Raw genomic sequence first — 20893 nt, forward strand, 5'->3', positions numbered from 1 at the left:
TACATAGTGAGATATTTCCAAGGCAATCCTTTTCCAGATCCAATTGGTAAAATTTTCCTGAGGCTTTTTATGCATGCACCAACAATCCTTCTACTAGTATCAAAAGATACACTTTCAAAGAGCAGTGGCCCAGGCTTGATAGGCACCTGACACCAGCAAAGACACCAAAATTTATTCTGGGATAAGTCACTCCCAAGAGAGACATCTTTGCTCACTATTTAACTGAATTTTCTTTAAATCTCTATTGTCAGTTTAATGGGACAAAAGAAGATCAGAAAGAGAAAAGATGTCAAGGTATAAGTGTAAGATGATACCCTGTGCCAGCTCTGCAAAAGACTTAAGAAAATGTATGTCTGCAGAATGCAATGATATTTGACCAGTGTGTAACAGCAAGAAGAAAATTAATCAAAAGACCACATTATTAAAACTAGCTTAGATGGATTTTAAATTGATCAGTCAGTAAAAGCTATTGAGACCCACCTGATCAGCTATGAATTCTGAGAGGTTAAGTGTGACAGCTTGGCAGAACTTAAATATTGTTACTCAAAGTAATGCACAGAAGAATGTGAAAGGCAGAGTTATCAACACCAATATAATTGGCTGATGCAACCACACATAGTGATCCATTTCCTTAATCTTCAGACTTCAACAAAAATTGGTCAAGACCTTGTCTTGCCTAACAAAGTAGCAGATTCCAGTCCACAAAGTATAAGGGAGAAGAGTTCTTGTGGCTTGGTCCATTAATCCTATTTGAAGGCCTGAGCTTCGACCTGAATCATTGTTCTTCCTTGTTCGAATTTCTCTCAGGATGAACAGCTTACTTTCAGACCCTTGGCCCAAGCTGGGGGGCGCAGGGAGTAGCCTGCTCGCTCTGCAGCCTCCTGTCTCTGGAAGGGATGTTGTAAAACCTGCTCGAGGAGACGGACCTGGAAGCAATGAAAAATGGGTACGTTTTTATACAAAATGTTTTTCTGCAAACAAGAAAAGTTTCTTCCACCGCCCTCCTGGTTCCAGAAACTATCACATGAATTGCTTACTATTATTAGTACTACTATTAATATAGTCACTACTATTTATAATTAATGCTATTAATAATTTTGTTAATATTTTAAATTGTAATTGGTGTTAGATAGTACAATGTGGGTCAAAGTGTAGTACAGTTCAAAGTGTAAATGCAAAAACTGTTCCATTAGCTATTATGCCAATTATTATTAAATATGTCAAGAAAAAAAGAAATAATTTTACCTCAGAGAAATCATTCAAATTAGATTTTTGCACTGCTGATTCTGCCATCCAATTCCTAAGTATGTATCTTGGATTAACAGCTGAAACCAAGAGTAAATCATGTTAAATTTAGTTAGACATATTCAACAAAAGGCAAATACAGTCACTGAAACATGTCATTGAAATCTTCAAGAAGGTTTAATTTGCAGATCAAGAAAAAAAGCATAAAAAGGAAAAGGAATTAATCAATTTATTTATTTTTATGAGTTGCTAAAAGGATTTTTTTAAACTTGTACAATCAGTAATGCCAAAGTGCCAAACAAAAATTAGAATGGTAAAGAACATGACATTGATATATAAAGAATTTCCCATTAAGAAAACAGAAAACTTCTCAAGTGTGATGAGTTTACCATGGCCTAGGTTCCTGCTACATTGCTGGAAAGCATATTTCAATGTTGTCAATACCTTCCTGGAGATCATAAAAATGAATATTTTATTACTTATTTTAAAAAGTAATTATTAAGACATCCATTAAAGTGTATGTACTTAGATACTCCTATATCATATAACAGAAGTTTAGCCATAAAGGCCTTTAATGTTGCATTTCAATTGCATTTTTTATAAACTACTTTTTCAACTTTCCTTTTAATATCTCTTTTAATTTTTCTGGCCGAGTATTTGATTTAGTTCAGTAAATAGATTTTCAATAGTAAAGTGTGTTAACTACTTAAAAAGAATATTTTAAAGGTGAAAAAGTTAACATATGACTCATATAAAAAATTATAATTTACATTAAAACCGTGAGTCATATTAGCAGGAGAATATTTGTCTCAGAAATATATTCTTAACCATTGCAAATTGACAAGTTTCACAGTAGAGTTAAAAATATCTGTAATTAACACAAGTGACAAGATAATTATGAAAGAGTAAGACAAGCGACATAAGAAAAGGACAAAGCAAAGAAATTTTGTGGCCTTATAAGCACGATCTGGTCTACTTTTTTTTTTACAAGCTTCTTTTGTAAAGAAATACAATTATAGACTTGGATTGTCAAAACTTTTTGATCAACTCCTTAGGAGCTGAATTTAGGCAGTATAAGATAAAGTACTACTAAGAACTGAAAACTAAATAAAGGGAGGAAAAAAATAAAATAAGTGGTCAACTTCAAATGATTCAAGGCAACGTACTTTGAGAAGTGAGGTATCTTATGACACATACTAACAATTAGGGAAAGATAATGAAAAACGAGGTGCTAACGGCAATATATTCAAGGTCAGTCAAAGACAGCAATACACAATTTAGGTGTGACTTCCCAAACCATATAAAAATCTGAAGACTCACAACAGTTTTGTCTTTAAAGTGAAATGCTGGGTAAAAATGCAGAGTTGACTGTGTTGAGCCAGATTTCTGCTGCAAGTTGTACTGACAAGGGACAGCTGTTACAAGCAAATCCTTAAACAAACAAACAAACGAAAAGAAAAACCGAACAATTTTAGAGAGACCACAGGGGCATCTAAGTGATCTATTTAAATGCATGGATGTAAAAATACAGTACCTTTGCCATTCTGTGTTTAGAATTTGGAGCATCAAAGCATCTTTCTCTGCCTTCTATGACTAGATAGTCCTTTCACAAGGAGTTTTTTCTCCGGGTGAAGAAAAAAAAGTGGGTGCCTATCAGAAACCTGAATTCTGTATAACATGTTGAAAGGCTCTGGGCATATTTAAACATAAGACAAATCTTGGTCCATTGAGCCAGTACAGGATGTCTACCAGAACCCTTCCTGTCACTGAAGGTTCATCACCAGACAAGACCAGTGTTCTGAGCAATGCAAACCAAGACATTCCCAGACTGCTGAAGGAAGGAAGTGCAGATCAAAATGATGTTACCTGCACTCAGGAAAAGCTGATACAGCAAAAGAGGAGAGGAAGGGCATCTCTCACAAGGAAATCAAATCCCAGGGGCCCTTTCAGGAAGCAACCTACTTTACAACGAAGAGTTACAACTTGGGCAGCAGCCACAGCATTCTCACACACTTAGACTTCAAGCCACTGATCTGACTGTGACTGTATTCATAATGGAGGGATTTGTGTCTGACCAATTTCTATAAACACAGACAAATTAAGGATTTATTATTTTAAGGAGGGGAAAGGCAGGATACCTAAGGAGGAAGTGAGCCTCACGGTAGCCAAGGAATTTCTTGGTCATTTGGCTTATGTAAAAAGTACATACATATTCACAGGTGTAGCCATACACACATGGCTAAATTCTAATCATAGGAGTGGATGAAACCAAAGACAGCCACAATGAATGTACAGTGTTACAAGACTTGCAGCAGTGTAATGAGAGTTTTTCCCATTCGGAAGAACAGTACATTTTAGTTCTTCCTGACAGGAAAAATAATTAACACTAAAGAAACCTTTGTAAAGAAGTATTTGTCATTTCCAATTATCCAATTCCTTTGGATCCTTTACTTACTTGTCATTCTTGTTCTTCTTTTGCTGTCTGAATCACCCTTGTTACTATACATGGAAAAAAAACCAAAAGAAGAAAAACAGAAAGTGCTTTTAGCTAATGAGGATTATGCCGATTTATTTTTAGAAATATCTTATCTGACTTTCATTAAAATCATTAAGTGTTCTGCTTTTGTGTTCAGTGGAAGCAGGTGTGAATCTCTAAGAATGATTAGACTTGGAAAAGACTGTACCCCTTCTTGTAGGTTTTGTATCCTGTATTAATTTTTCCTAAGAATTGTATTTACTGAATAAAATTTCCAAGTACATGATATATGTGTCTTTTCACTACTATTAGCCATACATACTATATACGACTAAGAAAAACACATTACATTCTTTATTAAGACAAAAGAATCAGTGTTCCTATCAATGCAACATCAGCATTTTCCAAACACAGTCTGTGTATTCATGACTGTTCAACTTCCATCTGCTGTCATCATAAAGCAATGTTATTACATAGTAAATATATATATATATGTTACCAGTAATTAAACACTATTCATTCCTATGTATTTGCAAGGCCTGTTTGTGATTTTTGGACTGAATCTGTGGGACTGGTATTTTAACAAAAATTGTTAACCAAAAAATCTCATAAAAATACAGACCACTCTTCTCATGTAATTTTTATGTAGCTGTATGTCAAAACAGAACTACAAGAGTAATTATTATCGAATCAGCACAATCTAGAACCAAAAAAGGCATATAAAACCATGTTTGGGCGAGTTTATTAGACCCACCAAAGATTATGAAAAAGCACTGCAAATTATTAAATTTGCCTGATTCTGGCAAATACACACTTGAAAATGCATCAGACTTACTGTTTTAATCTCAAGAGGTACATAATAACCCATTCTGAAAATAATTTGTGTTTACTCAGATCCTGGAGAGTCCAGAACTCCTAAAGAGAAAGAAACAGTTAGAGGCAGGTAATCAGAATTTTCTTCCTGTTAAGCAAAATCCAAAGTAAGCAAAAGAAAACTGTGGTTTAACCCCAGCTGGCAACTAAGCCCCACATAAACACTCGCTCACTCTTCCCTTCAGTAGCATAGGGTAGAGAATCAGAAGGTTAAAAGTAAGAAAACTCATGGGTTGAGATAATAAAAGTGTAATAATTGAAACAATTTAATAATAATAATACAATAATAATAATAATAATAATAATAATAATAATAATAATAATAATAATAGTAATGAAAAGAAAAATAACAAAAGGAGAGACAAATAAAACTGAAGAAAAACAAGTGATGCAAATGAAAAACAACTGCTCATCAACCAATGCCCAGCCAGTTCCCAAACAGTGGCCCTCCACCAGTTTTCCCCTACTTTATTTGCTGAGCATGACACCATATAGTGTGGGATATCCCTATGGCCAGTTTGGGTCAGCTGTCCTGGCTCTGTGCCCTCCCAGCTTCCTGTGCACCCCCAGCCTCCTCACTGGCAGGGCACCCAATTATTACTCGCCTAGTATTTCACTCCAATTCAAACATTTGAGCTATATTTCCACTTCCAAAGATTGCACTAAATCCAGGTAAAAATTTTATCTCTTTTAAATATTTTCATCTCTTTTAGGGTTGTACGTGGTCCTGAAGAATATGTTTAGGCTGAGCTAGCAGCAACACAGGATAGGATAGCAGGCTGAGCAGGAAACTATAGCAAAAAGGGGTTCTTATGCTTTAAGTTAAATTTAAAACCAATCTTGTGCTCAAGAAAGGGCAGAGGCCACTCTGAGCAAAGGGTTGTAGCAGGAGTTTATGACGAGATGGGATCTCACTTATCATTACATACTGTGACAAGCTGATGGGCCTGAGAGCAGAGGTTAAGGCCACCTCGTAAACCCATGTTAGGAATAATTCAGTTGACCTGAGTTTGAAATTTTCTTTATGAGCCCTGTCCAACTTCACTTGTTGGACAAAAGGTATTAAGCAAAACAACAAAAAAAGGGAGGGGGGGGGGAAAGGTCTTCGTAGCAGATCCCCTTAAATGTGGAGAAAATCACATTCCCACCTGTGTATAAGAATTTATGACTACTCATATTGGACCTGTACCAGAGGATGAAAATCTGACTTCATCACTCTTCATTAATGCACCTTCCATTAGCACTTCTCATTAACATATCCTTCATTACCAGACACAGGCTTAACAAGGGGTAGTAGCATGACACAGATGTATTAGACTTACTCTCCCTTAATAATGCTACAATGACGTATTTCGCAGATAAATCAGGCTTGAGACATCCTCTAGTATATCAGGGTAATGTCCAACTTGATTTACTTGTTCTATATTAAGTATTCTTAAAACTAGGTGCTTGTATTAATACCTCAGGAATATGGAGCTCCCTTAACTGGTCTTCAGTAATTTCACTCAGTTCTCGAAATGTCATTGTAAAATCAGCCTTGGTATCTTCCATAATCTAGTGAAATAAAGATCCTTCTATTAGTGCTTTTCAAGTATGGGCTATCAGTTCAGATGTTTGCCAACAAAATTAGCAAAGGAAACTCACTTTCAAGAGGAAAGCAATCAAATAGTTATCATTCTCATTCTCCCCAAGAAGACCCAATTTTGCTTTGAATAGTTCTGTGAAACTGAAAATAATAACAAAGTTAGGAAATTTTTACGTAATATAATTTATAGTACTGTGACTAGAAGGTTTGAGTTCTGAAACTGCATACCGGCTGTAATAGCGCTCACCATACCCCTCCAAAATCTGGGAAGTTCTGCAAAAACAAAAGAAATGTCAAGTTCTATTGAACTAAAATCCTACTGTGGGTAAAATCATACTGTGTACTAAACAAAGAAAACTGCTTCTAACTGATATCTCAGAAACACTGATATTCTGAATCATCTGGGATCCATCCTTCATAGAAGAATCTTTACAACAGGCTATTAAAATACTACCTTGTTACTTCAGAAGGATGCATGGTCTTCATAAGTAAGCATCTTAAAGAATGAGCTAGACAAAACAGAAAACTAGAGGCAAAGGTCCTCCCTTAGTGAAAGGAGAATGAATCACACAAGATCTAGTATCTCTTTGTGGTCCTATTTTGCTATTATTTATGACCAGTCAACACCTTTCTCCCCTCCCTCTAACCTTATTCCAGCCAATAATTAATCCAGAATCAATTTCCACTTAAAAAAAAAATGATTTTAAAAGCTAATATTTTTCTTTCCTATGCATATGGTGATTAGAGGGTCTCCCATCTCACTACTTCTTTTAAGCATTAAGGTATTTTTAAAGATTACTTACAGCTGCTTTTGCCTGGGATCCAATAAAGGGTTTAGGGCTTGTAAGAGCTTGCTCAGATTAAACAGCCCAACATTTGCCTGATTTCCTATTTTATATCTCCTTTCATCATCAGATGTGTTCGGAACAAAATCTGTTTCAAACAAAACACTACTTTTCCATAACAGAGCAATTACAATAAACAATCAATGTTAAAATATTGATTGAACTCATAAAAATATTGAGTGAACTCATAAAAATATTGAGTGAACTCATAAAAGACCTAAAGCTACTAAATATTTAAAGTCAGATCACAAGGATACTTATTTACAGTGATTTAACTCAAGATCTATTAGTTGCACATCTAAGGAATATATCCTTTGCAGACAAGTTCTCATGTGTCACAAGTGACATTTTCCTACTTGAAGATACAAAATAAATTCAATGTTTAAACGGAAAAAGACTATTTTTACATTAAAAACAATGTCTTTTACACTTAGAAACAACATTTTTTCTATATATAGCACTACTATTTAGCAAACAGATTAAACAAACAAATGTTCAACTAGATTCAGGATTTATAAGTATTTCTGTAAAAGTCACATGTATAATAAACATGGATTTCATAGGACACCTAAGCAAGATTTTTTTCAGTTGTACAAGCAACCTTTATGTATTCACATAAAAATTAGGGCTAATGTGTTGCAGTATGCAAATCCATTATTTGGGAGATAACAAATACCTGCTTTGCAAGTTATAAGTATCCAGAATTAAAACATATGCCTATCTACACAGTCTGAGTGGATGTAGCATGAATTCCTTGCTCAGATCAAATGCAGGTAAGCTGATCAATGCACACAGCACTGCCTGAGTCCCCAGAGGACACTGACAATAAGCAGAGCATTAAGGAGGAGACCTGTGACACATCTGTCAGACCTGGTAAGTGGTTCGAATCTGAATTTTAACTCTAAAGACTTTCATCTGGCTCTAGGGTGCACTGTCTGTGGCTAGGACGGAGTAAGTTTTCTTTTCAGCAGCCTGTAGGGCACAGTGTTTTAGACTTGTGACTGAAACATTGTTGATAACACACCAATGTTTTACACATTGCTGAGCACTGCTGGCACAGCATCAAGACCTTCTCACTCTGCAACCCTGGAAAGTTCGGGTAGGGGTGGCCAAGAGACTCAGAGGGGACACAGCTGGGACAGCTGACCCCAGCTGACCAAAGGGATATTCCATACCCTATAAAATCATGCTCAGCAATTAAAACTGGGGGTAGTTTTTCAAAGGCAGCTGTCGCTCAGGGACCAGCATCTGTCGCTCAGCATCTGTGTGGTGGTGGGAGGTGGTGAGTAATTGCCTTTGCAACTTGTTGGTCGCCCCTGTCCCTTTTTTTTTGCTCTTTGCTTATTCAACTGTCTTTAACTTGACTCATAAGCTTTTTCTCATTCTTGCTTTTCCAATTCTCTCCCTCATTCTGCAGCAGGGGAGAGTGGACAAGTGGCTTGTGGTCCATAATTACCAGGTGGGGTCGACCCATCACATAATAGAATATTCAATATATAATAATATATAATAATAATCCAATACAGTAAAAACAATATGACATTTATTCTCATGAGATTTCCTTAATTTGAGGCTGCAAGCTCATGAAAACACACAGTGAGATAATCACTGCTGGTTCTGAAGCTTACTCAGGTACAACCTCTAAACAATAATCTAATAATATGCATTTATTGTACATACTGGACTCATATATATCAATCTCAGACCGGGTTCATACTTTCAAAGAAAGGTTGTGTAAGTTTGATTAGTTTTCTTCAAACATATAATTAGCTGCTGTGACTATAAAGCTAGAGCTTGATGCACGCAAAATTACTGTATTCCACTTTTGCTTTTGGCTACTTCCAGCAATATCTAACTTTTAGTTTTCTAAGGTTCTGTTGTAGCATCTATTCAACTGATGAAGTTCAAGTGGAAACATTCTCATGAAAACTGATTTAACAGTAATATTTCATTAATGCAGCCTGTATAGTCTATCACGAAACTGGCCACTGATACAATTTTTTTCCCTAAAGCTCTTCAAACAATACATATGCTTAGGATTTTTCTGCTAATAATGTTAGGAGTTTTCATGCACATTGAAACCGCATAATTTAATAAAAAGAATTTATTTTAAGTAAAAAAAAAAAAAAAATTAAACCAGGTGCTACACTCACTTGGGTCATAGGACTCCATAAATCCAAACGGACCATAATCTATTGTTATGGACAATAAACTGAAGTTATCTGTATTGCACACACCTACGATTAAACAAAAAGGAGAAACAAAAGTTAAAATTCCACCTGACCCCGTAGCCTGTAGGGAATTTGCTGTGAAACAGACCCACTGAATCTGAGAACCCTGGAGCGGCTACTTTTGAGAAATGAGGCTCTGGAAAATCAGCTGCTTGAAGCAGGAGGAGGAGGAGGAAGCGCTGGGTGCGTTCCCCGCTCCCCGCGCCAGGTGGCGCCGCTCCGCCTTCGGGCCCCTTAAGGCGGAGCCGGGCCCGGCCCGTCCCGCGCGGCGCGGATCGGAGCGCATCGCGGTACTTTATCTTTGATAAGAGAAACCCGGAGCAAAGGTGGGCAGCACTGTACCCTACGCACTATAAGAGGCCGAGTTTTTATGCGGATGGATCAAATTCAGAGCAGTTAAACTTGTACATGACATCGACACGTTGTCTTTATACACGGGACTGTTGCAGCAGTTCTGGGAATTCACGCTCCCACCAGGAGACAGCAGAAGAACTGAAGACAAAAGTGAAAAATAAACCCCATTTTTAAGCATATGATTATAAAAAGTCCCTCCTGTAAAGCCAATGCAGCTTACCATGTGCAAACCCCACAGACATCCACAATGCAATCAGATTTGCAGTCTCTGATACGACTGTAGAGAAAAATTCCTAAAATCAAATACATCTTTTACTTCAAGTCCTCTGTATCAAAAATAGTACATGTCATAAACATTTTATTCACCTTAGAAACATGTAATATATTCTATTTTAAAAATGTATATCTCTCTCTGTCAGGACTTTTCATTCACTTTCTAAATTATGTGAGTGCATAATAAACTTATCCAGCAAAGACTATAGTTAAGTAAGTATTTACAGATGTCCTAAAAGAAATTAAAAACTAAAATTAAAAAAAAAATACACTCTATATACTAGCCTGTATACTAGAATATATTGTATGTACTACTTTTATACTAGAAAAACTTCATGACCACTGCTCACTCAAAATCTGAGCAGTAAGAGAACAAAAAAATAACAGAAAATGGAAGCTTCACAATAAACCTTTCCGTAACGAAAAGTGGTGAAGAATGTTCACATTTGATTTTGAGAAAACAAAAAAATCAAGAACCAGATTTTTACTGCATAGAATTAACAAACTTTTGCTAATAAAACCTGGAAGCTTACTTCAAAATTTAAAACCTTTTAAAAGTTGAAACTCTGAAGAGCGTTGTGTAATTTTTGCTCACATGCTTGTGGAAATTAAAAATAACTTTTAAAAAAGACTTACCAGATATCTATTTGAATCATTCACAGCTATTGATGGAAAATGTTCCTGGATGATAAAGTCCAGTAATCTTCTGTAATAGGAGAGGCAGAATTCTTTAAACAAAACTGGTACTTTTAGAACTCATCATTCAAAATTCTTGTTTTCAAACAGCAAACTGCTAATCAACACCTTGTCACAAATACTTATTAGAAAACTCAGTCTATTTATTCTGATGAGTATGGGATTAAGCTCTTCCAAATGCTTAGAGATGAAACCTAACCCTAAGGTTCCAGTCATAAACACAGCTGGAGATTGCCACACAAAGTAAAAATTATTTCCACACATTAAACCTCCAGAGCAGAACAGGATCTGGTTTTGCATGCAGCAATATCCATTTTTCAGGAAAATAGAGTTTGCATATGCAAAAAAAAAAAAAAATGTATACAATTACAAGGAATAATTCTTCACCAGAATTCTCAAAAAGTAAATCTTATGGCTGAATTCTTCAACCAAAAAATACTTTAACCCAAAAAAAACCCCAAAACAAAACTTAAAAGCAGTTCCCTAATTCAGTCTTTCAGTTTTACAATAAAAATCTGCTGAGATTAAAAAATAAAAGAAAACAAAACAAAGAATAGTAGCTGTGTAGAGTGATGTGGGAAATTCAACTGAATTATCAGTTACTACAATGTACAACTGCTGTTAGGAGTTATTCCTCATTTGTGAGCATCCCAGAACAACTTCTAGTGCTCCTTTTAAATATTTACAGTAGATCTAAAAATTTGTCACGCTGAGAGGCTTAAAACTGTGCAATGATTTCTTACCTAGCATACTTCTCTAATTCTGCCCGTTTCTGGAGAGCACACTTTATACAACATACTTATGCTAGTGATTTATTTCATATTTCTGTTAATTTAGCTTCACAGACAACTACGAAAAATGTAGGAACTTATACTTTCAATTTACAAATCTTTCCAAAGCAAACAACTCCTCCCTAGTGCTTAGTTACCAGAGTTATTTCAGCTACAAAACCTTTCTCATTTTGTAAGACCCAGGCTTTTTACCCTGATGAGGTATCTTTTGAATGCTTATATAAAAATAGCAGGTTACCTTTCTAAATTACGTAATCTTACTTTCTAAATAATTTATGTCTAAATTCCAAGTGTATACATGCATTCTAATATATATTCAATTGTTGAGAAAACTACTATAGTTACTATGGAGATTAAATTCAAACCTTTGTAAATCCAGTTCCCCCGAATGAGCTAAGATTTCTAAGGATCCTATACGAAACCATGACTTGGCAAGGCGTAGCACTATTGCACCTTAAATATAGAGACATATGTGTTTAAATGTAAACAGATTATCAGCAAAATAAAACAGTTGCATAGTAAAAGCCATCATGTGTTGTTTCTACAGACACAGAATTTATATATGCACAGTTAAACTGGTATTTTTGTAAGTATGCTTAACAACGTAACAGATGAATATGTGTAATGTATAATATTACTTCACTACACATACATTTTTAATGATAAAGCTTAATTTGCTATACCAGTAACCATAAGCAAAATTCTGTTAGTGCATTAATACTAGAATTACTCCAGAGACGGTAGGAACAGAGAAAGAACCAACATCAACAGATTTTGCCCATATTGTGCCATCCCACTCTTTTTCAGAGCAGGTGTAGATAATGTAGCAATGGCACAGCCACTGTAGCATTCCCACCACCCTAGCACTGCTATCGAAACAATGGAAAATTTTCCTATATCATTTTTGTAATGGCAAGTGAAAATGAAAATTATATTCCTGCAACACATATGCCACAATCACAGAAGACCTGTTCATAGGGCTTCATCTCTTCAACCAAGATATGTTTCAGGCTGATTTTCCCAGGACAAGTTTTATATCTCAGTAAATGAAATTAAACCTATTTAGTACTTTTTATTACACATTTTTGCATGGAGAATGAAGTAACATATTATTTCAAAATATGTTCATTACCTCTTTCTTTCTTAATGTTTCCATTGTAAAACTGGTCTCTCCACACATCATCATCACTTACAACTAAGCTGTAATGCACAAGAAATGAACATTAAAAAGTTATCTCAGCAAAAATAATTTGCAATTAAGTCATATTTTATATAAATTAATTTTGTTCATAAAAAGAAATATCTTTTTGGTGGCATAGCTCTGTATTTTAAAATGACATAGGCAAAGAGTAAGCCAAGGCTTATCAAGGTTCATTAGCAAGGTGCATTTATTTTGTACTTAATATAATGTTGTCCAATTTTCATTATTCACACTGTTCATGGCAAGAGGGCTGCACTCAAAAAAAACCTGCATTCACTTGGAACCTCAGTGACTGATTAGTATGATTATAACATTAAATCAGTCACAGTTTCCCTGAGGAAACTGTGAAAGTGAAATCTTGACAGAAAAATTAGACACCAAATTGTTGCATCAGATGGAGGTTGCCCTTTACATGAGACAAAACTGTTGTCTCAGGAACTCTGGGAACAGATCTAGGACGTTTAGCAATCAGGAACTTTTCAAGACACAAAAAAAGACATAATTCTAATGATACATTACAATTATCCCTTCTTCAGTGGTAGTAGTGCTTGGATTTTTAAAAACAATCTCTTCATTTGCCTTGAAATTCTGCACATCCTGTACATTTTCATATTTACCCAAATATTGAGATTTGTGAGTGTTTGGAACAACTTGCTCTAAAATATTTCACAACTTACATTAATTTTATGAAACAAAATACGTAATTTCACTGTATTTTCTGTTAAATCAGGAAAAATCAATCCTCACAAACTATGCAAGGGTATCATGTTCCTCTAAGGTTAACAAGTAGGATGTTTCCATTCCAAAGGAATTGGGATGACCCTAACAATCCGGCAGAAGAAATGCTTGGTGCTATCTTCTGAAGGAGGTCTTATCCCTTCAATAGGCCAAGATGACTTCTTGTTCAAGAGTCTAGCAGCAGGATAATTTAGCTAATTTTGTATAATTTTTCTTTATCTTTGCTTGTTGAACTGGAAAATATTCTTTTATTCAGGAGTGACCTGCTGGAATGGGTCCAGAGGAGGGCCACAAAACTGATCAGAGGGGTGGAGCACCTCTCCAGTGAGGACAGGCTGAGAGAGTTTGGGTTGTTCAGCCTGGAGAACAGAAGGCTCTGGGGAGACCTTACAGCACCTTCAAGTACCTAAAGAGGGCCCACAGGAAAGCTGGAAAGGGACTTTTTGCAAGGGTTGTTAGTGATAGGATGAGGGAAATGGCTGTATACTGAAAGGGGTCAGGTTTACATTACATGTTAGGAAGAAGTTCTTTACTCAAAGGGTGGTGAGACACTGCCCAGAAAGGTGGTAGATGCCCCATCCTTGGAAACATTCAAGGTCAGGTTGGATGGGGCTCTGGACAACCTGATCTAGTTGAAGGTGTCCCTGCTCATTGCAGGGAGGGCTGGACTAGATGACAATTAAAGGTCCCTTCCAACCCAAACAATGATTCTATAATTCAAAATAGTTGGGTGGCACGCTATTTAATATTTAAGGCAGCCACTTGTATATGCTGACTATTAGGGAGCTGAAGACAGCACAGAAGACAGAATCAAACTTTTCTGGAGGTACACAGCAAAGATCAAGAAGCAAACCTAATATTCCATTCATAAACATGACTGAAGACAGTCAGTGTTAAAATAACTCCCAAGAGTTAAATTTTGAGAGTACACTAGATTCAAGGTCTACATACTTAAGCATAAAATTTTAGAAAGAATTCAGTTGGACCAAAAATGTGGGGTATGCATACATAAATATGTACCAAAAAAATAATGAAATTTTCTGAATTCTTACACAGTGCAGTTGCTTGCAACAGCAACTGTGGCTTTGAAACTAAATTATTATTACATTCAGTATTTTTGAAGATATCTAGTAGATATTCAAATTGAATGTTCTGTTAACTGCAAAAAACAGGCAGTGAATTGTTCCAGAAGGTGGGAAAATGTATCTAGAAATCAATCTGTTCCCATTACTGGAGCTGTACTGATACAAGTAGCATTAGTATTTTTTTTCTTTTTTTTAATTACTCATTTGAAACCAATTGGTATGTCTGTAGGATTGAGTACAAAAAACTCTGACATAAGTGAGGTGGAAGAAGAAAATCTTAACCCTTTAAAAGAAAATAAAAAAATTCAAATACAGGGAATGAATCTCAGATACTTACAAAATATTGTGTGTATCAGAGCACCAGGGGACAGGAGTCAGAATAATAATGCTAATAATAATGCTACTAAATTTTCCTATTTTTAACAGACCTCTGCCAGAAGGGTTGTTTCTTTTGACTCTGTAACTCTTAGCAGGCTGTCTGCAAAGTTTCTGTAGAAAACCAGCACTTCTTTTATTGCTGACAAAAAATCCATAGGGGCATCAACATCTAGTTACCAATACAAGTTAATGGACATGCAACACTTAAGGGCTGGCCAGGTAGCTGAGCAGCCACATAAAGATACATTCCCACTATAAAAGTAGTTTTCAAATTGTCCCTTAGTTGGTAAGTACCATTACTGGAGAGAAGGCAGCAGCAGACCAGGTGTACACTCAATCACAGCAAATGGAGCACCGAAATTGCTCTTACACCAAAGAAGCTTGGAACAGCACTCACAGAAGGATGGATGGATTATATCCCTCCCTACCCAGCTCTCACTTAAGGGCTGGACTTTACACTCCAAAATGCTCTGCGTGCTTTTTTGCATGAACATCAAGCCCTATGCAAGTAAAGACCACTCTGAAAACTATGCATATTAGCTCACTTTTTTGACCTAATGCATGACACTGCTCACTGCCAGTCCCAGTATGTTACTGAAATTGTACTGTATGAAGTGTTCTTTGTCTGGCAGCACAGTCATAAACTGTAGCACCCCATTGGGAACACAGTACTTAACATTAATAGAGCAAACCAACCTGCTGGGTGTTCTGGGATAAGCTGTAAGGCTTTTCCTCCCACTTCTGCCAAGAAGTGACAAGACCTCTGTAAGTGCATCCCACCAGCCTCAGTACAACAGCTCCCCATTGGGAAGAATATGGATGTCAGCTGGGGTTTTTCCAAATTAGGTCTTGCAAACAGTCTGGAGATCTTGTACAGCAGTTAAGAGAGCCAGGCATTTAACCAATCTGCCAGCAGAGAACTAAAGCACGCTGTGTGCTCAGTAGAATTTGCACAGAGTTAAAGAGTACTTTCATACCAGTTTGGCACTGAACAATTTGTTGAGACGACAGCAAAGAGAGCTATAACCTGCCTGATGCTTTCCTGCTGATATTCAGACAGATTTAAAGTTCTGCATTAACAGCCAACAGCAAAGGGCCTCAGGATGAAGTCAGTGAATAAACCATCAAAAATGTCATTTACAAGCACTGCACTTCAACAGAGCAAATGTGATAGAACTAATGCTAGAGAGATTTGCAGACACTTTGCAAATACAGATACCTAGACATGTGGCATCTGAATAGAGGCTTTTTCTGCAGAACATTTACTTTCTTTGAAGCTTTAAACGTTGGAGTACAGACTTGAGACTACTTAGAACACAAAATCAACTTGACATTTTAAACACGATAATCAGTTACTTGATTCTGAGAAAATCATCCAAATGAGTGAAGTATTGTCTCCTTTGATTCAAAGAGAATTAGTTTTGGATTTTTTTTAATAAAATCTCTTTGTTCAACGGGTGTTTGCATAAATAAAGAATTGAGAGCAATTGCCTACATTCAGTACTACCTCCAATATTAACATCTGTTCATATGACCGACAATTTTTCCCACCAATCTTAAAATGTGCAACTGACTGACTATAACAGTACAAAAATAGCCACTTCCAACATTTTCCTAGTTGGCTGGATTCTAGGAAAATTTATTCAAATGTTTAACTTTAGTGTAATAAAAGACTCATTTATTAACCATGAAAAATGTCATTGATTATCCACATACACTAAAGGTATTATTACTGCTTACAGGGCAGGAATCCAGCCCTGCTGGTTTTGCAAGTCAGTGGTAAGAGAACAATTTCTTTGTATTTTAAAGAGATGAAACTCTTGATTGAAATATCATAAACTATGGAGAGGCAAGTTAGTGCCAGATATAATCACTCAATCTAAGTTCAACTTTTTACTTTCTTTACAAGATGAGCCACATTTCAAACTAAGGTAATTCTGTTAAGAAAGTCTTACCAGTGAACAACAGCTGCTTACCACTAGACACAGATAGTACACAATATTGTTTTCAAATGAAATAGTATTTCAAAGCATAGCAGAGACAAAAGCGATGTGATTAATTGCTGGAGCTTATTATTATTGGAAAGTTTTATCCAAAAATCTATGGAACTGGAGGGATATATTTTGTTCTGACAGCACCCATATGAAAAGACCTATTGTCTTGGAAAGTAACTGTCCTGCATTATTGATGCTCAGTGAAACGCAGTCACAAAATTACCTGTAAATGAAGATACTGTGAAAAAGAAAAGAAAAATACCTAGCAGCTCTGCTTGTAGGAATTCCAAGATAGTGCATGGCCTCACTACATAAAAACTCTCTAACAGAAGAGCGAAGCACAGCTCTTCCATCCCCATTCCTACAAAGAACAGAGAAATAAGGAATAGGTCATAAAATCAAAGCAAATTTCAAAAAGAAAACATTCAATTTTGGTGTACACAGAACAACTGCAACTTACCTGGAGTATGGGGTCTTTCCTGACCCTTTCAACTGCAGTTCCCACCTCTCACCATGCCTGCAAAAATACCATTAGCATTTTTAACAGTACACCTTGAGCTATCCATCAATCAACTAAATTGAACACAGAGTTGAATCAGTCATTTAAAAAAAAGTCACACCTGTTTGTATATACTCCAACCAAGTGGGCTCTTCCATCCCCCAGCTGACCTGCCCAGGTACCAAACTGACAAAAATGAAAATCAAGTTATTTTCTTCTACCATTTATAACAGTTATACTTGAAACAATACAAATTACATGTAGGTTCTCTGTGTTCTACACAATATAATGACACATTTTCTCACACAGTCATTATGAGGTTGATCCCTAAAGCTGTTATTTCCATACTCACACCAATAATTAATCAGAAAACCACAGAAAAAGAATAATGGCAGTAATCCTCACTTTTTTTCACCTTCCAGCTATGATGTACAGGTACAGACCTGCCTCGCTTGTATAATGAGCCTTTAAACTCGCATAGCTTGTTTTGGTATTTTTAATTGGAAATTACAAACCAAATTCTACCATTCTTCTGCATTAATAATCACACCAATTGCAATAAAGCTTAACTCTTATTAATCATGGTATTGCAGTGAGGCTCTGCCCTTCTTCACTGCTCTGAGCTGATAATACCTGTCACAAATCAGAGCTGGCTAAGCTGCAGAGGTCCTAAGCAGAGTCAGCAGCTAATGGAAGTCAAAAAAACAATTTTCTTCAGGAATAAACAGAAGCAGAGGAAGTAAACATGGTACTGAGAAAGAATATTACAGTTTTCTTCCACCTGCAGCCCCTTATGAAAATCAAATCTGCAATCAAAATGTTAATAAGTGTTCATGTACTTACAGGTATTATCAAGGTATAATTCACATGAAAATGCTACATAATTCAACTTGGAAGAAATGAGTGCCACAGTTACCTGGTGACCCCCATATCTATGGGCCAATGGAACAGACCCAAGTATCACTTTCCTACCACTGACGAACTCAAGAAAATCAGATGTTCCTTTGATGGATATATCAAGATCCAAAATATTTTCAATAACTTCCTGGAGAAAAAAAGAATACAGTTAGTACTTGAAAATGATCGAATTGTCAGTGGTAATGAACATGTTTTCTCTACAGATTTTGTTACTAAAAGACAGTTCACAATATGTTTTATATATGCTTAAGTATGTTTTAAGTATGTTTAAAGTATATAGTGATGAGATGCTTTTACAATAAATAGCATATGAATATTAAAATATACTTTAAAATATACTTTAGTACACATATTAACAATCTCTACTAATTAGAGAGGAATATAAAACAACAACCAACCTTTGAAACAGCTACAAGACGAACTCTAGATTTAAAAGGTGTAGGATAAACAATTGAAAAAATGCAGTTTCTCACATTACGGACATAATTTTCCTGGATCACATCAACTGGAAAAGGATCTGTAAACATGAAAGAGAGAAAAAATGTCTTTTAAAAATTAATCATATCTTTCTAATGCCTTTCATCTTAAACCAAATAAAAATAATTCAGAAACAACTAAAACTCAAGTATTTACCACAATCTATATTAAGCCTGCATGAAAAGCAAGCCCAAATAAATTTAGGTTTTTATTCCGTTTGGAATTTTTGAAAAGAAAGACTGAATTCTGCAGTTAAAAGAATCTAGCAGGGCATGCTATGTTTAAGATCTAAACCATATCTAAGCAGTTTCATATTGCACTACATTATATACAACCCTAAAAGATATTTATATGAGACAGAGTTCAGCTATTCCCACAGCTGAATGTAGTTCCGTGCTGCACAATGCAGTGCAACAGACTTAAGTCACTGTGCACCATTAACTGCTGTATATAGTCCATATGCAGCAATGATCACCATGTAACCTAAGAAACCCTATGAAGTCTTTTCTGAGCAATGTAAACAGTGAATGAAAGGCTCAGATGTAGTTCTCGCTGTAGCATAACATATGTACTCAGAAGATGTGCCTCATTCTTCCTTCGGACTTATTCTGTGCCCCAATCCATGGTAAAAGAGGACAAATATTGTTTTCAAACACTTTACTAATACTGTGTGGTTTACCATCTTTATGGATTTTTGCTTGCAACAATCTTACAATTCCACATTAATTATACAATCCTAATACTTTATAGACACTGTTCTGTAAAAATTTTGAGTTAGCATCTCTGGACCCTTACTGTTAACCATGTTTGTCAATACCTCTACTGACAAATCCTGTCATAGCCAGCTGACACAAGATTTATCACTGACTATTATTTCTTAATGCTCACAAGGAATTGTGTCACCTGATGAAATTAGTTCTGTAATGTTATCATATAAATTACCATAATGATTACAGGCAATTCTGTGTGCCTGAGAGCTACAACGTTTTGTGTACTGCCAGTCAGGTGTCAGGTTATCAATTTTGCATTAACTGGGACTCAGAAAACACCAATCAAACAACCAAAAAAGCTCCTTACAGCCAGTCTGGTTTTAATTTTAGAAGTAGTATTTGTGTATATCAGGTCTTCACTTAGTTTCTGCTTGAGTAGCTGCCACAACCCACCAAGCAAGAGCCTCGGGGCAGGGCAGGCGTACACAGCCGGGGCAGGGCAGGCCGTACCTAGGAGGCTGTCGGAGGACAAGGCCCAGGCGCAGAGATCCGCCGCCCCCCGGCGCCGCGGGCACTGCCCCGGCTCGGGGCGGGAGGCGTTCGGGGCCAGGCAGAGCCCGCGGGAGCCGCACAGCGCGGCCACACAGCCCCACGCCAGACAGGCGGCCAGCCAGGGGGGCCACCACATGTCCCCAAACCTTCAGCGAGTCCCCAAAGACACTGGGCCTGAGGTCTCCCTCCTTCAAAGAGAAGGCGGCGAGAGGCGCAAGCGGTGCGCGGTGCCCGCTGCCCGGGCGTCCCCGTCGGCGCCCGGCCGGAGGGCGGTGGCGGTGCCCGCAGCCCTGCCCGCCCGCCCACGTGTTCTGCCGGCACCCCGCCGCAGGGCGGTAGCGGCGCGGGGCTTCCGCGTCCGGGTCGCGGCGGTGCCGAGAGGCGGTGCCGGCGCGGCGGGGCTGGGGGACACCATGGCCTTGCGGTGGTGCTGGTGGTGGCGGCGGTGCGGCGCCTCGTCCCGCCGGGCGCCGCCGCTCGGCTCCGTGCCGCGCCCCGGCCCCCGCGCCCCGCCGGCCCCCAGCGCGGTGAGTGCGGCGGGCGCCGGGAGGTCACGGAATGAATGGGGCAGGGGGCCCGGGCGGGGCGCGGGGCCGGGCGGTCACCCCGCGGCCGCCGCGCCTTCGCCGTTCCGCAGCCTCCCGACCGGGAAGGGCGAAGGCCCGGAGGCGATTCCCTGCCAGGGGGTCCTTGCTAGGGGCAGGAGCGCGCTCGGTGCAAGGTTAAACACTGGGTTAAGGTTTTTCGGGGCAGCGTTGGTTAGTGTGGTGAACCTCGCAGAGCCTTCTCTAGGTGGGAGCAGGAAAGCGGTTCTCATTAGTGTGAGATTTTGGACGCGTTTGTGCGTGAGTCGTAGTGGGAGCATTTCTCTCGCTGCGTTCGTTTACAGCTGCTTCACAAGGCCAGACGGCTGTTCTGACCCGCGGTAAAGGGCTCTGGCTGATGTGTCCAGCATCTTGCATGAGCCAGCCA

At 37.8% G+C, this 20893-nt stretch overlaps 1 protein-coding gene across 1 annotated transcript; it reads right to left on the reverse strand.

Moving 5' to 3' along the window:
* Positions 1-578: 578 nt before the first annotated feature.
* LOC108498476 (UPF0061 protein Pfl01_0444-like) lies at positions 579-20057 on the reverse strand. Its single transcript, XM_017817259.1, has 19 exons — positions 19880-20057; positions 18581-18699; positions 18181-18309; positions 17386-17450; positions 17226-17282; positions 17028-17126; positions 12502-12569; positions 11735-11822; positions 10519-10588; positions 9830-9902; positions 9178-9261; positions 6983-7112; positions 6408-6452; positions 6239-6320; positions 6056-6148; positions 4557-4636; positions 3701-3744; positions 1246-1325; positions 579-926 (listed from the first exon to the last, which is right to left on the reverse strand). The coding sequence occupies exons 1-19, from the start codon at positions 20055-20057 to the stop codon at positions 804-806; spliced, it is 1707 nt and encodes a 568-aa protein (XP_017672748.1). The 3' UTR covers positions 579-803.
* Between the last annotated feature and the right edge of the window lie 836 nt (positions 20058-20893).

The sequence above is a fragment of the Lepidothrix coronata genome, unplaced genomic scaffold, assembly GCF_001604755.1.
Source record: "Lepidothrix coronata isolate B3197 unplaced genomic scaffold, Lepidothrix_coronata-1.0 Scaffold59, whole genome shotgun sequence".
NCBI classification, from domain to species: Eukaryota; Metazoa; Chordata; class Aves; order Passeriformes; family Pipridae; genus Lepidothrix; species Lepidothrix coronata.